Source organism: Neoarius graeffei, chromosome 17 (genome assembly GCF_027579695.1).
Source record: "Neoarius graeffei isolate fNeoGra1 chromosome 17, fNeoGra1.pri, whole genome shotgun sequence".
In the NCBI taxonomy this organism is placed as follows: domain Eukaryota; kingdom Metazoa; phylum Chordata; class Actinopteri; order Siluriformes; family Ariidae; genus Neoarius; species Neoarius graeffei.
In genome coordinates, this window is record NC_083585.1 from 68,541,684 (window position 1) to 68,561,715 (window position 20,032).

Consider the following 20,032-nt stretch of genomic DNA (forward strand, 5'->3'; position numbering starts at 1 on the left):
ATGCAACTTCACGTTATGAACAACCCTCATGTTCCTGTTATTCTTAGACTACCCTGGTTGATGCAGCACAACCCCCACTTAAACTGGACTGATCACACATCTTAGGCTGGAGTCCTTACTGCCTGAACTCCGCTTTGCCTCCCGCCAAACCACCACAGCCCTCAGCCAGTGAGTTTCCCAATCTCTCTCACGTGCCTCCAGAATATTTGGACCTCAAGCCAGTTTTTAGTAAAATCTGAGCAGTGTCCCTCCCTCCTCACAGGCCTTACGATTGCGGGATTGACCTCCTGCCTGGGACGGCACCACCCAAGGGACATCTCTACTCTCTCACCTGCTGAATGACAGGCCATGGAGAGGTACATCACGGAGTCACTGGCAGCTGGGATCATCCTCCCTTCCTCCTTTCCAGCAGGGGCGGCATTCTTCTTTGTTGAGAAGAAGGACAAGTCACTCTGTCCCTGCATTGACTATCAAGGTCTCAATGCCATCACGGTCAAGAACCACTACCCACTACTGCTCATGACCACAGCCTTCAAACTACTCCAGGGAGCTAAGGTGTTCACTAAACTGGACTTACGCAACACCTATCACCTAGTTAGGATCAGGGAAGGGGACGAGTGGAAGACAGCCTTCAACACCACCACAGGCCACTAGGAGTACCTCGTAGTCCCTTTCGGCCTGACCAACGCACCCGTGGTATTCCAGGCGCTAGTTAATGACGTCTTAAGGGACTTCATTAACACCTTTGTCTTCATATACCTGGATGACATCTTGATTTTCTCTCGCTCCCTGGAGGAACATTGGGGTCACGTCTGGCAGGTCCTCCAATGCCTGCTAGAAAATAAACTGTTCGTTAAGGCGGAAAAAAGTGAGTTCCACTAAAGCTCCGTCTCATTCCTGGGGTTCATCATCGCTCCGGCGAAGATTCAAATGGACCCCCTCAAGCTGGAGGCAGTCGCTTACTGACCCACCCCATCTTCAAGACAAGAGCTCCAGCACTTCCTAGGATTTGCCAACTTCTACAGGTGCTTCATTCGCAACTTCAGCACGGTGGCCAGACCTCTCTCAGCCCTGACCTCGACCAAGACCCAATTCAAGTGGGGGGAGGAAGCAGAGAAAGCCTTTTCCATACTCAAGCACAGGTTTACCACAGCACTCGTTCTCACCATACCCGATCCAACCAAGCAGTTTATTGTTGAGGTTGATGCTTCTGAGTCAGGGGTCAGAGCTATACTATCCCAAAGGCCAGTGACAACAAGGTCCACCCATGTTCCTTCTTCTCCCGCCGGCTATCCTCAACCGAACAGAATTACGACATCGGTGGCCCGAGAACTACTGGCTGTTAAACTAGCCCTGGAGGAGTGGAGGCACTGGCTCGAGGGGTCGGAGCTCCCCTTCCTAGTCTGGACTGACCATAAGAATCTGGAGTACCTCAAGTCCGCCAAATGCCTGAATTCCCGTCAAGCCCACTGGTCTCTCTTCTCCCAGTTCAACTTCACGCTCTCCTACTGCCCAGGCTCCAAGAATGGTAAACCCGATGCCTTGTCCAGGATGTTCTCTTCCCACCAAGAGGAGTCCAAGCTGCCCGAGACCATCCTTCCTCCACACTGCCTGGTGGGAGCTGCAATTCTAGAGGTTGAGATGCTCGTGCAGAAGGGCCTGGAGCAGGACCCCGGTGAAGGTAACCCCAACAACACTCCTCCTAACCATCTGTTTGTTCCCTGTCCTGTGCGAACCCAGGTGCTGCAGTGGGGTCATGGCTCCAAGCTAGCCTGTCATCCGGGAGCTGCCTGCACCTTGGCACTCATCCAGCAGTGCTTTTGGTGGCCATCCATCAAGAAGGATGTCCAGGAGTTTGTGGCAGCCTGCAACACATGCTCCTGGAACAAGACAGTCAATCAACCCCCTGTCGGCTTACTAAGACCCCTCCCGACTCCGCATCGACCTTGGTCTCACATCGCCCTGAACTTCATCACAGGACTCCCCAACTCAGGTGGCAACACATGTATCCTCACTTGATTGACTGTTTTTCTAAGACCGTCCATTTCATTCCTCTGCCCAAGCTCCCCTCAGCCAGAGACCGCAGAACTACTCATCCATGTTTTCCGCCTACATGGTCTGCCTACCGACATTTGTTTCTGACTGGGGTCCTCAGTTCACTGCACAGTTCTGGAGAGCCTTCTGCAAACTCATCGGGGCCACTTGTAGTCTCTCCTCAGGCTTCCACCCACAGACCAACGGCCAGGCAGAACGGGCAAACCAGGCTTTAGAGGTTGCACTCAGGTGCATGGCATCCAGGGATGCCAGTTCTTGGAGCAGATACCTACCCTGGATCGAATATGCACATAACACTCTCCCTTCCTCTGCCACAGGTCTCCCTCCGTTCCAGTGCTCACTAGGTTACCAACCACCACTGTTCCCCAGCCAAGAGGAGGAGGTGGTGCCTGACCAAAACAAATTAAAAATACTGTTAAGACCAGTGAGTTGAAATCTCATCCTTGAGACGATCTCATTTTGTTCTGCTAGTTTCTCGTTTCTCATTTCTCCTACTTTCTTCAGGATACTTTAATGCCTACCTTGATTTTGCTTGTACCATTCCTCCTGCTATTTCTTTTTCATCTCTGATTTTATGCTTTTTTCCAGCCTTAATATAATTTACTGTCATATTTACTTCAAACGTTTTGTGCCTTTTGCATATTTGTCAGCCAGCTTCTTTCTCATCCACCCATACCATAAATGTGCTGGAACCAGATGAATTTCACAATTATTCCTGTTTTGTGAATTCTGAAGATAGTTTGAGATATTTCCAGCACAGTGTCTTGTCTTGCTGCTGAGTGCATATTCTTAACACTGGTTAATATGTTACTAGAATCTGAACCAATTAAAACTTGGCTGGGTTTCATGTTTTCTGTCCAGTCAAGTACTAAAAAAATAGGCAACAGTCTCCCTGTAAATACTAATATGTAGTTCATTGTTAGTTCTTTTGCTTGACAACACTTGAATCTGGAATGATTGTGACCTCTAGTATTGGCTGTTTTTATGAGTGTCTATTTTAAGAGAAAAATACTCATCTCTCTTGATAGATATCTACGCACAAACCTCTATCTATAATTTCCCCTTTATTCTTTGTTAAAAGGCACTATCAACCTCCTTTTATCAAGGTGAACCAGAGAACACTTCAGTGGGGCTTAACATTGTGCCCTATCTTTATTCCAAAGTACTTACATAAAATACAGATTATATAGTAAAGGTTTAGTAATAGAAATATCTTACAGACTTATGGGACAGCCCTGGCCTAAAGATTAGAGAAGCAGCCTTGGGCCCAAGAAGTCACTAGTTTGATTCCCTGGACCAAACATGAATCCATGGATGAAGTGCCCTTGAGCACGACACCTAACCCCCAGCATGTGTGCACAGGTGCATTGTACAAGGCCCTTAACCAGAGTGTCTGCTAAATGCCTGCAATGTAATCTAGAACTGGTGTACTATACTTTGTGCATGAGAAAATATTACAGGGAAAAGTTATCATATGAAGGACATCAATTTGCTGGGGGCAAGAACCACAGGATCATTAACGGTCGGGGGGGGGGGGGGGGGGGGGAGAGAAAAAGTCAGGATGAGTAAAAAAAAAATAGACATGAACAAGAGCCACACACAAATGAAAAGAATCAAGGGCAGGGACCAACACAGGGGAGAGAGTATTGCAATAATGACTTCATGTTTTCTTGGCCAGAAACTTGTTAGCATGGAAATTTTTTTTCAAATACTTTTGTTTTGTGAATAGGAAATTAAGACAACTAGACCAACAGTAAACTCCAGATTAGATTAAACCTACATGTGACAGAGGAGATGCAGCAGGATTTTGATGCTTGTAAGCATGAAATCTTCAGTAGTATTTCCTGCTAAAGTCATGGTACCAAGCCATCTTACACCAACATTGCAAAACACAAACCAATCCTTTGAACAGATTTTGTTTTCAGGGAGAGTGCCATAGTGGCTAGTTCCTCTCAAATAAGTACTGATGACTGTTTGGCCCAAAAAGCACACCAACTGGAGCTTGTTTATTCACCTACTGGACACTCCAGACAAGGCCTTTCACTTCAACCTAGGAAAAACAAAAAACAAGAACATGGAGTAGTTTCTCTGCCCCTGTGAGAGTTTATCACCTGAGAAGAAAGGGTGTAGCCTATTAATATAACCAACATGAGCATCAAATAGCAACAGGAATCAGTAGTCTTCAACTGCTGCATATGACAACTGAAAAGCCCTTCTGTTTGGGTCGCACAGAATGAGAACTGTCCTGTCAGAACTAAAGTTACTCAGCAGCCACTGCATGTTGGTTATTTCCTCAAAAGCATATCAAGGAGGCATGACCTCTGCTAAAATCTGCTATGCATCCAGTATGCAGAGGAAGCCAAGACTATGTTGATGTCAATTTACCCAGTAGCAGGCCTAGAAGACCTTTGAAAATACAATTACAGAAGATGCCACATACCAGGCAAGAGCCATTTTTCAATTCAAATAAACCCTATTCCAGATGTGTTCAGACCCTGCCTCCCTCCCAAAATAAATATATAAATACAATATAAAAATATATATATTTTATATATAAAAAAAAATATACACACAATCCAACTGAGCAGGAGCCACAACTGATTCCAGACAGTTGATCTCTGTTGTAAAAAGGTGAGACACCTGCTTGGTATGAATGACAACCTGCAGCCACACTGGCCCCTTCTGGAGAAGGCCAAACATCCATGTACATAGGGTATCAAACATATGCACAGCATCAGGAGCTGCACCAAGTTGAAGAAACAGGTATACTAACAAACAAACAGTGCAACAGATGTTACACAAATTGTGTTCAAGGATAGACAAAGCATTCACAAATCCACAAACAACGACAGTCTTGAAAGACAAGCCACACAGTTACAGTATGGCAACTTTATTTAAAAGATTGTAAACTTGGGTAAAGATCACTCCTTCACTAGACAGACCCTCCAGGATTTCCGATGTTGCGATTTGTAACTTCAATGCAAATTCAACCAATCCCCGCGAATTCAGGGCGGTGTTGCAATTATATCCAATCACTGCAACTTTCCCGCAAATTTGACCAATCGTTGGCGTCGTCTTGAGGTGACGTCGACAAACTACCTTCCGCCTTACTTCCATGTATACGTTCAAGAGAAGCAGCATGTGCGAGTCAGTGTTTATGTAGGCTTAAATACTGTTACTGAAAGGGTGTTATGCTTACAGTGAAGGACTGTGTGCACTTTACATTATTTTTTACTTAATACAAGAAATTAATGGATGCCAACATTTTTGCCAAAATGGTATTTTATTTTCCATTGTTTAGGCAGCTTCAGCATCATACTGTGAGATTCTGTTCAAATGGTTTTTTTTTTCTTCTTCTATGAAGCCTGAGCCATGTATTTTATTAGTTTATAATTATTGTTTAATTTAGTCTTCAGGAGAGACTGCCTGCACACAGTACTAGTATTAATAGGTTTTTTTCTTACATTAAAGCTGAGGCATTTATATTATATTTTAAGGTAACTTCATGTTGTGCTGTGAAGTTCTATGCACTTTAACTTTTGAACCAACAGGTGCATTTGGATAAGTAAAGCCTATTTTTCTGCATTTTTGTAGTCCTAGTAATATTTTATATTGGTAAAGATGTTTATAGGACCATTTCTCAGTGTCTTTGTTTTTTTAATCAATAGTTTTTCGGTAATAACTTAATATTTAACATATCACTCAATTTTAATCACAAAAAGAGAAAATCGCAACAATTTCTCACAACTTTCACTTCCTTCCGCAATGCAATTGCAACAAAAACCTAAAAAAACACTGCAACTTTCATCACAATTTTTTGGAAACCCCCCCGCAACATCAGACATTTTAGCCCGCAACAATCACAAAAAAGGCCCGCGGAATCCTGGGGAGACTGACTAGACACTATTCCAGATGGACCAGGAGAGCTTCCTTTTGCTGCAGCAACATTGCTTCCTGAGGAGGAAAGAAAAAGGAAGTCCATAAACCATAAAAGGGAAGAAGCAAGTAGTATGAAGGAGGCTACCCATTTCCTCTGGGGCACATTGATTCACAGGAGTCTTGTGCAAGTTGGAAGACAGATGTACTGCAGTGGATATAGAGCCAAGAAGAAAGGAAATAAGCAATAGAGCACATTTCCTGTATACAAGGAGGAAGATAAGGCAAGCCTTTACCAACTCTTGCAGTGGAGCTACAGAGTTCTGATCCACAAACGTGAACATCTTCAGGATAAAGTGTTTGTAATGGGTAGGGTATGCAAGTCCAGATGCCCCAGTCACTGGGATCAGCTATGTCAAATAACAGTCATCCTTGTACGGACACCTATGGAAGACAAGATTGTCATTTCTGTTCAGTACAGGAACTAGACTACACAAAGGAGACATGGGCAGAACTTATTCCTTCATGAGAAGGTCCTACTGGGGAAGGCTGTAGGGGTTAGAGGAAGCAGTTGCCCAGCAGCCACCTAAAACCAGGACAATAGTTGGGTCCATTCTCCCAATGATATGCACCTCAACATACACAGCCTCCCTCAGAACCTTGGTCACAGGGTAGTCAGCAGCACTGTAGTAGGAGGTATAGGCTACTTGTTCTGTTGGGAGAGGGGGCACAGGAATCAGGTCCTGAAGCCATTAACAGATTCAGGCTGCATGTTAATATTCAGAAGTTGCTCACCTTCTGCACAACCCTTTGTGGCATATGAACCTTTCCCTAGTGTTAGTTCTACCTAGAACAGTCCAGAAGTAACAGGCAAAGGATCAAGATTGGCTGAATGCTTGACAGCCAAAAGCAGAATATTTACACCAGAAATAAGTCCTACAGAGAAAGATGATAGAAAAAGCCTTCAAGAATCTTCAGCCATGAGGTTTAGTTAGCTTACTCATAGTGAGTGTCACTTGTAATTGAGCCATGGGGCCCAACTCCATAGGAAGAGACCATCTTGTTTTCACAGACCACAAAACCCACGTTGTAACTGGACAGAGCAGAGAGCATACTTTCTAAACATACCAACAAAAATTAAGGACATCTGAGGGGGGTGGCAGGGATTTAAAAACCTTCATGGTGGTCCCACAAGCAATTACAGGAAACTTAAAAGCTGTATTTGAGTCAACAGGGCTACAGGGTCCTGTGCTTCCTGCCATAGACTGATGGAATCCAGGCTTATCCTGGGAACTGTTGTGTCTCTGGCCACCACAAACACAAGCTAGCCATCAAGGGTACACTGGACAGTCACTGGCAATTGGGGGGGAGGGGAAAAAAGTGTGTCATTTTTACCACAGTTAAGTCAAATAGGACACTGAATTTACCCATTTTCCCATAACATACCTGGCCATCAAAATAACAATTTATAGCATTTATTCCAGGTTCTCCACAAGGAACCCTTTCTTAGTCTTGCACTTGGCATTTATCAACCAGGCCAAATGTCTGGGGCTGTAAAGTAGGCTCCACAGGAAGCCAAGGAGGTAAATTCACAGGTAGCAGGAATGCAGATTCACTACTCACAAAAAAAAGCCCCACAAGCACAAACCTTAAAGGAACAATCCACCGTACTTCCATAATGAAATATGCTCTTATCTGAATTGAGACGAGCTGCTCCGTACCTCTCCGAGCTTTGCGCGACCTCTCAGTCAGTCAGACGCAGTCAGACGCGCTGTCACTCCTGTTAGCAATGTAGCTAGGCTCAGTATGGCCAATGGTATTTTTTGGGGCTGTAGTTAGATGCGACCAAACTCTTCCACGTTTTTCCTGTTTACATAGGTTTATATGAGCAGTGACATGAAACAAGTTCAGTTACACAAATTGAAATGTAGCGATTTTCTATGCTATGGAAAGTCCGCACTCTAATGACAGACGTACTAACACCTTCTGCGCGCTTTGGCAGCGCATTGATATCTGAGCTCCGTATCAATGCGCTGTTGAAGCGCGCAGAAGGTGTTAGTACGCCTCTCATTATAGTGCGGACTTTCCATAGCATAGAAAATCGCCACGTTTCAATTTGTGTAACTGAACTTGTTTCATGTCACTGCTCATATAAACCTATGTAAACAGGAAAAACGTGGAAGAGTTTGGTTGCATCTAACTACAGCCCCAAAAAATACCATTGGCCATACTGAGCCTAGCTACATTGCTAACAGGAGTGACAGCGCGTCTGACTGCGTCTGACTGACTGGGAGGTCGTGCAAAGCTCGGAGAGGTACGGAGCAGCTCGTCTCAATTCAGATAAGAGCATATTTCATTATGGAAGTACGGTGGACTGTTCCTTTAACCTTGTCTTTGCCATTTTTTTTTACCCAACTGCACACACTAATAGCTAGCTAGTAAGAAACAGTGCCCTTTTATTGTGTCTTTTGTCCTAATTGTGACTGGAGTCTCCTCCTACTCAACTAGTCATTAATTGTGTTCCACCTGTGCATCATTATTAATCGTATCAATGACTGCATTCATGTTTTGTTGGCTGATAACTCCTCCTATGTTGTGGAATTGGACAAAACATGCAAAACTGTTCTACTTATCTCACTTCGAGTGATCTGATGGCTGTCAAAACAGAACAACCACAGAAGCCCAATTTTGACAAGCTATCAAAATACTGCCCCTTCATCCTATAAAAAACTACTGCTGCTAATTGTTTTTTTCATTACTTTACTTTTTGTTGTAAGTGCTTTAAATAGTAATATTAGGACAAGAAATGACAGCAAATCATGCGTTTCATTTGATGCCCATTTAACTCCAACTTAAAAATCAGTGTTCAAGGGGATTCCCTGTGGAGTTCATGTAAACTGTTTTTGTTTTGTTTCTTAAGTCAGTAAAATATTCATTGTTTTTAACTATTATAATTTAAATCACTTTCATGCTAATCATGACACATACCCCTAAACGACGTTCATCCCACATCGCTTGTCGCTCGGTTAAAGGAGCACGTCCTGCAGTGATGTCCCAGGCTGCAGTCGAAAAATCAGCTGTTGGGGACAACAACACGATACCTAAGACACCCTTTGCACGACTAATGAAGGGGAAGAAGGACATCTTCGTCAGCACACTCAACGTACAGACACTCCAGAAAGTCGAGAAAATCCCTGAAATGATCGCCTCAGCTGAGGCCTCAAACCACGACATTGTCTGCGTACAAGAACACAGATTCATACATGAGGACCTACCAACAAAGATACACTCCTATGGAAACTGGAGACTGGTTACCTGCTCAGCTTGGAAAAACAGTGTGAATGCGACAAATGGAGGAATCGGGATGCTCGTCAGCCCTGAAGCCTTCAAAGCACTCACCAGTGTCGAAATGATAACACCAAGGATAATGATATCCACCTTCAATGGCAATCCTCAAACCACTGTAATCTGCTGCTATAGTCCAACTAATGTGAGTGATGAGTCCGAAGTTGAACGTTTTTATGAGGAACTGACATCAGTCACCAGACAAGTCCCGAAACACAACATTCTCATCATTGGTGGAGATTTCAACACCCATCTTGGATATCATGACGGCTTTAAATTTGCATACCACTCAGTGACCAACCGAAATGGCCAAATGCTTAAAGACTACCTCCATGAAAACAACCTTGTTTGCCTAAACACCATCTTCCAGAAAAGATCAGGTCAGCAATGGACATACAGAGCTCCAAATGGAAACAAAGTCCAGCTGGACTACGTCATCATGAACCAGAAGTGGAGAAACAGCGCTAAAAATTGCAGAGCTTTCAATTCCTTTGTGAGTGTCTCATCCGATCACTGCATTGTCTCGGCCAGAATTCGCCTGAACCTGAGATCCAACAAGAAGAAATTAAGCAGTGTTGCTCCATATGACTGGTCAACTCTAAATACGAACCCAGAGATCCATAAGACATTTGTTATTCAGCTGAACAACAGATTTGCTGCTCTTCAAGACTCCGCACTGACTTCTTCTGTAAATACCACCTACAAAAACTTCGAAACGGCATGTAGAGAAACAGCTGAGAATACCATTCCGCCGAAACCCAAAGCAAAGAAACGAAAACCATGGGAAACTGAAGAGATATGCCAAAAACACAAGGACCTACATATAGCTGCACAACTCAAAAACTCGGTACCATCTCCTGAAAATGTTAACAAATTCAAAGATGCTCAGATGGCGCTTAAAACTTCCTACATAGCCGAGCAAACAGAATACTTTCAAAGTAAAATCAACCACATCAGAACTACTGCCAGCAATAAAAAGTCTGCTGAAACCTGGAAAACCGTCAATGAAATCAGCGGCAGAAAAAACAGTAACTGTGGCACACTAAAAGCCTCCAGTCAGGAGGAGCGACTGCACCTATGGCAGCAACATTTTGAAGACCTGCTCAGTAAGCCACCCCAGACATCTGACGAAGTAATAACACCACTATTCACTGACGAGCTCAATATAAAGAAAGGCCCCCTTACCATGGAAGAACTCAAGGAAGCAGTAAGTTGCATTCAAAATGGCAAAGCTTGTGGGCTCGACGAAATACCTGCAGAAGTGTGGAAGATAGATGATTTTCATCAGATCTTATTAGACATGTGCAACAACATCTATAACCAAGACCCTATCGAAAGATGGACCGAAGGCTGCTTACTTCCTTTCCCCAAAAAAGGCAATCTAGGGATCACAAAGAACTATCGAGGCATCACACTAACAGCAATCGCGGCGAAAATCTACAATCTGATGCTGCTAAACAGAGTACACCCCGAGGTCGACCCATTGCTGAGGAAAAATCAGAAAGGTTTCTGAACAAACAAGTCTACCTCAGGACAGATACTGACCATCTGAAGAATCTTAGAGGGCGTGAATGCAAAAAACCTCCCAGCTACCTTTCTATTTGTTGACTTCTCCAAGGCATTTGATTCCATACATCATGGAAAAATGGAGGAGATCCTAATTGCCTATGGAATACCGCAAGAAACAGTGAATGCCATCATGATGCTATATAAAAACTCTCGGTCCATGGTACGCTCACCTGATGGAGACACTGATTTCTTTGACATCACCACTGGAGTTCTCCAATGAGACACTCTGGCCCCATTCCTATTTATCATCTGCCTGGACTATGTACTAAGAAAAGCCGTCGACGAAAATCTGGAGCTTGGTTTTACTCTTACTGAACGTAGGAGCAGGCGACATGCAGCTCAGAAGATCACAGATGCCGACTACACCGATGACATTGCAATACTTGCTGACCACCTGAAGGATGCAACAACTCTCCTTCATAGCATTGAAAAACTAGCTAAAGAAATCGGGCTTTATGTCAACGCAGAGAAAACAGAGTTCATGTGCCCAAATTAAGACACATCTACTGGTATAGAAAGCCTGAGTGGTGAGAAGATCAAGCAGGTGGACGATTTCAAGTAGGGGAGAGCGGGGTAAGATGAGCCACTTTTTACATTTTTCATCATAACTACATGTTAAAGCCATTTTTGCTTCCAGTCTACACACCATACCAAATTTCAAAGTGTACTGTTACTATCTGAGCAAAAAATAATTGATAAGCTCTTATGGTTAGAGTGATATTACCTCTTGAAAAAAAAATGTCAAGTGGCTCAACTTACCCCATGCACGGGGTAAGATGAGCCACTGTGTGGGGTAAATTGAGCCAACACAAAACATGTTAGGTTAACAAAGTAAACAACTTTTATTATTAGAAATGCAATCAGTGAATCAAGTCAAGTCAATCAAGTGGGGGATAGGGCCGTTGCATAGAGAAGGGGAGATGAAGAGAGAGGTGATAGAACGAGATGGGATAGGGAGGGATAGATAGATGGATAGAGAGAGAGAGATATGCATAGATAGATAGAAAGAGGGATGGTTAGAGAGGGAATGAGAGATATACTATATTATAGAAATTACTAAAACAGTAGAACAGTGCCAAAAAATCTTATTTCTTTCAGTAGGTTAAAACATTGCTAAAACATGCAGCAATCATTCCATCAATCATTTCATCATTATTCAATGTTCCAAGCGTTCAAATTGCAAGGGAACACCATTTGCCTCTCCCTCCGTGCTGTCCCCCCAACAGTAAAGGGGCGGGGCAATTTTTTCACAATATCCTGTCTTGACAGGACAGCCTTATCTTTCTCTTTGAAGACAAAGGTTGGCTTTCTTGCAGAGCCATGGCATGACCGGCTTCTTTTGACAAATCTTGCCTCTATTTCGAAGACATCCAATTTGATTATCTGGCCAATGAAGAAATGCACTTTCTTCTTCCCCGTGAATTTTGCCACAACATAATCCCCCACATCTAACAACTGGTCTTCCTCATCTGATGTCATATATATATATATATATATATATATATATATATATATATATATATATATAAAATGTTGTTGTCATATATGACCAGTAAATGTGAAAACTTAAGTGTCATCCATATTGGGTAAGCTCAGCCACCAATGGGGTAAGTTGAGCCAGTGGCTCAACTTGCCCCACATCTAATGGCTCGTCTTACCCCGTGGCCACCATTTTGTAGAAAAATGCTAATAAAGGGGATTAGGCTAATCAAAATTATTTTTATTAGCATTCATATCATAGCTTAGAAAGCCACTAACTTAACCCTAATGTGTCTAAATATTATTCTACTTTTGTCTTCTCTAAATCATCTTCACTGTGGACAAACATGGAATTGACTTAGAAAGCACAAAAACACATTTTTATAAATATCTCCCTCACCTAGTTTGACATGTGGTGCTCCTCTCCACAAGTGTAAGTAAATGGTCCCGCCCCCCTTTGAATGTGGTCACATGATCACATTTGTTTACTGTTTCTTAGAAACAGGGGGTGGCTCATCTTACCCTCTGGCTCATCTTACCCCGCTCTTCCCTACTTGGGTAGCTACATTGCTTCAACGGAACAGGATGTTAATATCAGACTTGGGAAAGCTTGGGGAGCGCTAAATGGCATGGAGAAATCTGGAAATCAGACCTCCCAGACGAGCTCAAGAGAAACTTCTTTAGAGTGACCGTAGAATCTGTTCTTACATATGGTTCTACCACATGGACCCTAACATCGAAATTGGAGAAGAAGATTGACGGGGCATATACCCGCATGCTTCGCGCTGCTCTCAACAGATCCTGGAGCGACCACCCAACCAACAAAGAACTTTACGGAAACATCCTTCCCATCAGTGACTCTATCCGACAACAGAGGCTGCTCTTCGCTGGTCACTGCTGGCGCAGCAAAGAAGAACTGGCCGGGGACACCATTCTATGGTCTCCATCACATGGAAGAAGATCTAAAGGCTGCCCTAAAAGGACCAACTGTGTGATGACACAGGATGTAGGTCCAAGGAACTACCAGCTCTGATGAGCGATAGGGCCGTTTGGAGGGAAAGGGTCATGCATAGCCGAGCTAGCTCGACCTGGTAAGGTAAGGTATAATTTAAATATGTGATAAAATATTCTCGTCCAGAGCTCACTATTTCTCATCCAGAGCTGAAAGTAATTCCCTCACTTAAAAATAAAAATATATGAAACTAACAACTATGAGACATGGTGGGATGCAAGGCTATAATTTCAATACTCTCAAAACCATGTTTCAATCCAGTTATGAGACCATGCTCACCTGATGTCACATGCTTTCACTGGTATCGGTCAAGTGAAATGCACAATTTTGTGGGAAGATCTTTGCTGGCATTAGTGTAGCTAGGGAAGTAACAGCTACACCTACATTATGAAAGTGTGTGTTTTTTTAAAATCAGGATCGATAATTACTCTTATACTTGGAACACCGCTTGTGTAAAATTCTTGTTTGTCATTGTTGAAATTCATGATCAAAGTGTTTGATTCATGGCCATGTTTGATGCACATGCCTTTAAAATCGTACCGCACCAACTGGAATATGTGCCTCTAATGCTCCAAAAAAAAAAAAAAAAGACAACGCCAAACCCTGAGACTCATCACGCTTACAAAACACTGCATACATTTCATTGTCATTTCTACAAGTGTAAAAAGTGTGCTGTGTGAGCTGCTTCTGGAGTGATGTGACAAAGTTTAGTGCTGCATCATATTGTCACAGTCATGACATTAAAAACGTGCTCATAGCAACCTCTCTTTATTTGTGTGAATTATTAGGTTACCAAACTTCTATATCTTGTTGAGGGATGGTCTTGACCAATTATCAACATCATTTATATTTTCCTACGTGAAAGTTCAAAATTCAATCCGAGTGTCCCACTTTGTGGTTCTATTAGCAAATCTGTAGTCATAAGGACTCTGGCTGCTGTGTTCTTCACTAGCTGGAGCACTAACTGGAGCCTGCTCTAATCACCACTATTTCATCCTTGGATACATGCTCCACCCCTTCATCCAACTCACTCCAGAAATCTTCTTTTTCTTCCATCTCACACCCAACTTGTGGGGAACTGACAACATTCATCATCACACCTTTGATTTCCAGCTTTACTCATCACTCTGTCGGACACTCTCTCTCCCTCCAAAACACTCTTGACATACTCTTCTTTCAAGATAACACCTCCCCCATTTCTCCTCCCATCCACATCATGGTAGAAGACTGAACCCACCTCTGCTGCTCCTGGCCTTGCTGCCCTTCCACCTGGTCTCTTGCATGCACAGTCCATCCACCTCTCTTCTCCCCATCACATCTGCCAGCTCTCTCCCATTATTGGTCATAGTGCCAACATTCAAAGTTCTGACTCTCACCTCCACAGTCCTACCCTTCACCCTCCTCTCCCCCTGCCTCTGGATGTGCCTTTCCCCTCTTCATGCAGGAGTAGCCTCATTTCCACTAGCACCCTGCGGGCTCACAGTACCGGTGGTGTTTGTTGGTAACCTGGGACTCAACCGATCTGGTTTGGAAATCTGATTTATGATCTGCTTGTTGAACTTGGCATAGGTTTTACACCGGATGCCCTTCCTGATGTAACCCTCCCCAATCTATCTGGGCTTGGGACTGGCACTAAGAATGCACTGGCTTCTGCAAGCCTTGTGACTGGGTTGTGTTTCAGTCTAACCTTATTGTGGCAATCCTAATCCTTATTCTATTGTCCTTCCTAGAGACTCATATACATCCAAATTGATCCTGTGTGACATCCATCAACAGGATGGCCTAGTCTGGACAGCATGTAGTTTCTTCTCAAGTGCCCAACCTGTTGATGGATGTGACACAGAATCATTTTGGATATATGTGAGTCTCTAAGGAAGGAAAATTGGGTTTTTAAAACTCCCTGGTTTGGCTGCATTATGTAGCTGTCCTCCAGTCCTTAGAATGCTGTCATCAACAATTGGATCCAGTTTGCATATAGAGAACATCATGAATCAGCTGAATGCCAGAGGATGCAGAACTGGCATTCTTCTACAAACAGTGGGGCAAGAAAGCGCTGTCAAGAGTTATCAGCTCACAGGACTAGAGAGATGCAAGACAGCTGATTCATGAGGTTCTTGGTGCAAAATGCGGCCGAGCTGCCTGGATCAATAAATGCATATGTTAAAACAGACTTGCTACCTTTCACAACTTTAACCTGAACCAGAACAATTGCTCATGCACATTCCTTGCCACCCCCATTATCCGATCTGCTGGTACTAGTGCACTACTGATGGATGATTCCTTTGGTTTTTTGGGAAAGAGGTTTTGCTGAGTTGCCTGCTTTGAGCTCCTAACATCAACATACAATCCAGTTTTCTTTTACAGTCTTTTCTCATGTGACCCTTTCTTAAGCATCCAAAGCAATGGCTATTCCTTTTCAGACATTCAACCTTTTTTTCATGTGGCTCTGATTTGAATAGTAAGCAATCAGCTATTGCATGTGTGCCTTGACAGAAACTACATAAGACTGAAATGGCAAGATGGATGTTGGTTTGTGGCTATGCTTTAAATACCTGTTTGGTACTGCGATCATCAGCTGGTGTCATTGTGGTAACAAAGCTACTGCCTCTTTTGGGTGTCCTCAGTTCAGTGGTTCTGTTCTTTGAGATAAATCTTTTCATGGGAATCGAATCTTTGATGTCTCCAAACACTGGGTGTAATAAGAAACCAGACTGCCTCTCCATGAATTCCACAAGATGTGTGAATCTAGCTCGTGTGTTTGTTTTTTGGAATGACTCATAATTTATGGTCCACCATCTTTCACGGGAGCTTGAATTCTCTCCGTTTTATGGTGAATGTAACATCCAGTTCATCCGTATAATCCAAGTCCTGCATGGCATTGCAACATTCCCTTAGGTATAAAGCATATGCATGAAGTGATTTCGCATCACTTGCTATAATGACTGTCCGATTTAACACCTTGTCCAGGTAAGCATTTGTAATTTTCATCTCATCAGCAAAATGCCTCTTTAATAGTTGCTTGGCTTCTATATCCTCTGCTGGCATCCATGTGCAGACAGCTACAAACCAACCTTCTAGCCTGACCTGTTGTGAATTGTTCAAGAAAATAGAGCCTCTCCTGACAACTACTACTAGTCTTGTCTTCTATCAGATGTTTAAATGCATGAATAAAAGACTGATAAGGTCACTATCAAATGCTGGTACTTCTCTTTTAGGTAGTAGAGATAGATTTTGCTGTATAATCATGAGATCAACAATTTCATTTTGTTTCTGCACCATAGCACCAAGACTTTCATGAGAAACATTATTGGTTTTGGGACTTTCCAGTCATGGACTTGATGCATTTATGGTTCCATAAAGGCTACTATAGATGTGCTCAACTGTGCTCTGAAGGGGAGTCTTGGGTACAGCAGCCTTTTGAACAAATTCTAAAGCAGAGGTGTCAGTAGGCATGGGCTCTGCCTTGCTTACTCATAATAGGCATTCATAGCATCCCAAAATGAGTCAACCTTATCATGGCTCAAGAGTACTTTGAATTTAACATCTATTTGTGCCTCCAGTTCCACCTTTTCCATCCTTGATTTTATAATGGTTTACTTCAGCTTTAATGCATGTATGTTCTCTAGAGCAGCACATTGAGCCTCTACAGGTGCCTTTTCAGCAGTTACTTATCTGAGCATTGGAAGATGTGGAAGTTTTAGGTGATGCACTCAACACCGACATACTGTCCACTGGATGGACTCCTTCTGCCCTAGTGTTTCAACCTCTTACAAATTGTGAAGTTCATAATCCTTGGTTCATACCAAATAGTCATCCTTTTCTTCCCCAGAAGTTTTTGCAATGATAAATGCACCTTAAGTCAACAGCTTGTAAGAATATGTTCATGCAACTGACTTGATAAACATCTCCAACTTCCACAAATAAAGCTTTTGTTTCATCAAATTTCCTTGTACAAACTCCATGTTTACATCTGCATGTTGGAATAAGTGATTTTAGGAGAGCCTCTGCAGCAAATGGGTTGGGTCATTTTGCCCTAAATGCAAGTTGCAGATTTCCTTTAGAATTAGACTAGTTACTACTTCACCCTCTAAAGCTCTATGGTATCTAACTGCACAGATGTCTTTGCTTAAACTTATGCAATTTCTTAAAGTAAATGTCAACAACTCCCCCCCAAGCTATAAGAATAGCCACAGAAGTCAGAAGACTGTTGCCCTCTGTCTTCCAAACATTTCCATTATTTAAAAAGGTAAGATATTGGCTCCCTTGTGACCAAGGATCAACAAGGTTCCTTAGCTACCATACATCATGCAAACTCGGGAGGCAAACCATTCCATCAATCTACTCAAAAAAAAAAAAAAAAGCTTTATTTGGCTCCAACAAACCTAGAGGCAACCAAACAGCTCAAATAGCAACTGGGTCAATAAAACCTTTAACTACTGCACATAACTGAAAGGCCATCTTGTGCTAAAGTAGGATAATTGACAAGACAGAAGCTCAAGTAGGAAGAATTTACTTAGCAGTTCATTCAACCTCACCCACAAAAGAGTCAGTGTAGTTGCAGTCCCATTGAGCAGGTGGCATACCCCCATGCAGGTCAGTCAAGCCAGGCTGTGAAAGGGTAGGACAGCTGTTTGGTTGGAACAACCTGCACTCACTGCCCCTTTCTGGAGATAAGGCACCCTGTACCTAGTCTGTCTAGAAGACTCCTACAGCTGTTCATACTGCATACCAAGCTGAAATATGGTATGTACCAATTTACCAGTGCCTCATTTGTTGCAAAAAGTGTATTCAAGGGGAGAGGAACAGCTTACAGATATACAGCCAACATGACACTTGGAAAAACCAGTCAAGCCACACAATTAGTTTTGCGTCTTTATTTCAAAAGAGGGTCATCCTGAACTTGGGTAAAGATCACTCCTCCACTAGACACTATTGCTGATGCACCAGGAGAGCTTCCTTCTGCTGCAGCAACATCTCTCCCTGAGGAGGAAAGGAAAGTCCATAAACCAGTCAAGGGAAGAAACTAGCGTAAAAAGGAGTCTACCTACTTCCTCTGGTGCACATTGGCTCACAGGGGTCTTGTGCAGTTGGAAGACATACAGATGTACTGCAGTGGATGTAGAGCTAAGAAAGAAAGATAGATAAGCAATAGAACCCATTTCCTGTTTTGGAAGATAAGGCAAGCCTTTACCATCTCTTGCAGTGGAGCCACTGAGGTCTGATCCACAAACGTGAACATCTTCAGGACAAAGCGCCTGTAATGGGTAGGGTATGCAAGTCCAGAGGCCCCAGTCACTGGAATCAGCTTGGTCAAGTAGCGGTCATCCTTGTATGGACATCTATGGATGAGGCAATGGCATGTCCATTCTGTGCAGTACAGGGACTGGACTACACAAAGGAGACATGGGCAGAACTTACCCCCTCACCAGAAGGTCCCACTGGGGAAGGCTGTAGGGGTTAGGGGAAGCAGTTGCCCAGCAGCTACCCAAAACCAGAACAATATTTGGGTCTGTTCTCCTAGCAATGCGCACCTCAACATATACAGGCTCCCTCAAAACCTTGGTCACAGGGTAGTCAGCAGCAGTGTAGTATGAGGTATAGGCTACTTGTTCTGTTGGGAGACAGAGCAGGGGAATCAGTTCCTGAAGCCACCGACAGCCCAATTGCATGTTAATATCCAGAAGTTGCTCACCTTCTACACAACCCTTTGTGGGACATGAACCTTTCCCTAGTCTTAGTTCTACTTGGAATGGTCCAGAAGCAACAACTGGCAGAGGATTATGATTTGACAAGTGTTCAACAGCCAGAGCCACAAAGCCAACACCAGAATATTTACACTGGAAATAAATCCTACAGAGAAAGAGGTTTGTCAGTAAACACCTTAAAGAATCCTCAGCCAAGAGGATGTTAACTTACTCATAGTGAGTGTCCCTTGTAATTAAGCCACGGGGTCCAACACCAACTTCATAAGCAGAGACCATCTTATTTTCATAGACCACATAACCACCTTGTACCTAGACAGTGTGGAGAGCATGTTCTCTATAAATACCAACAAAAATTAAGGCCTTCTATGGGGGACAGGGGTTACAAACCTTCATGGTAGTACCACAAGCAGTTACAGGAAACTGGTATATAGCAAAAGCTGTATTTGAGTCAACAGGACTACAGGGTCCTGTGCTTCCTCCCAACAGGCTGATGGAATCCAGGGTTATCCTGGGAACTGTTGTGTCTCTGGCCACTATCAACACAAACTGGCCATCAAGGGTACACTGGACAGTCACTGGCAACACAAAAGAAAGTTAGTCTATCATTTTTACCACAGTCAAATCAAGTAGGATGCCAAACTTACCAGTTTTCCCATAATAACATGCCTGGCCATCAAAACAGCAGCTTATAGTATTGCATTGAGTAGCATTTGTGCCAGGTTCTCCACAAGGAACCCTTTCATAGTCTTGCACTTGGCATTTATCAACCTGGTTAGGTATCTCTGGCTGCAAAGTAGGCATCACAGGAAGCCAAGGAGCTTGAGGAGAAAATTGCAAAGACTGTATGGAGGCAGATGTACTACTCACAAGAAAAAGCCCCACAAACACCCAACTTGCTCTTGTATTTTCCATTTTCACCCAACTACACACATCAATAACTAGCCAATGAGAAATAGTGGCCTTTTATTGTGTCTTTTGTCCTCATTGTGCC

The 20,032-nt window shown here is 43.2% G+C and overlaps 2 protein-coding genes across 2 annotated transcripts in view; both read right to left on the reverse strand.

Annotated features, from left to right (window-relative positions):
* LOC132864475 (NLR family CARD domain-containing protein 3-like) overlaps positions 1-20,032 on the reverse strand; it is a 1,256,659-nt gene that overhangs the window by 858,709 nt on the left and 377,918 nt on the right. The gene's annotated exons all lie outside the window — the stretch shown is intronic.
* On the reverse strand, positions 18,210-19,635 carry LOC132864537 (zona pellucida sperm-binding protein 4-like; the record flags this gene model as incomplete). Its single annotated transcript, XM_060897982.1, has 7 exons — positions 18,210-18,316; positions 18,385-18,460; positions 18,528-18,675; positions 18,755-18,947; positions 19,029-19,186; positions 19,253-19,350; positions 19,429-19,635. Coding segments are annotated over 7 exons (987 nt in total), but the record flags the coding sequence as incomplete, so codon positions are not given.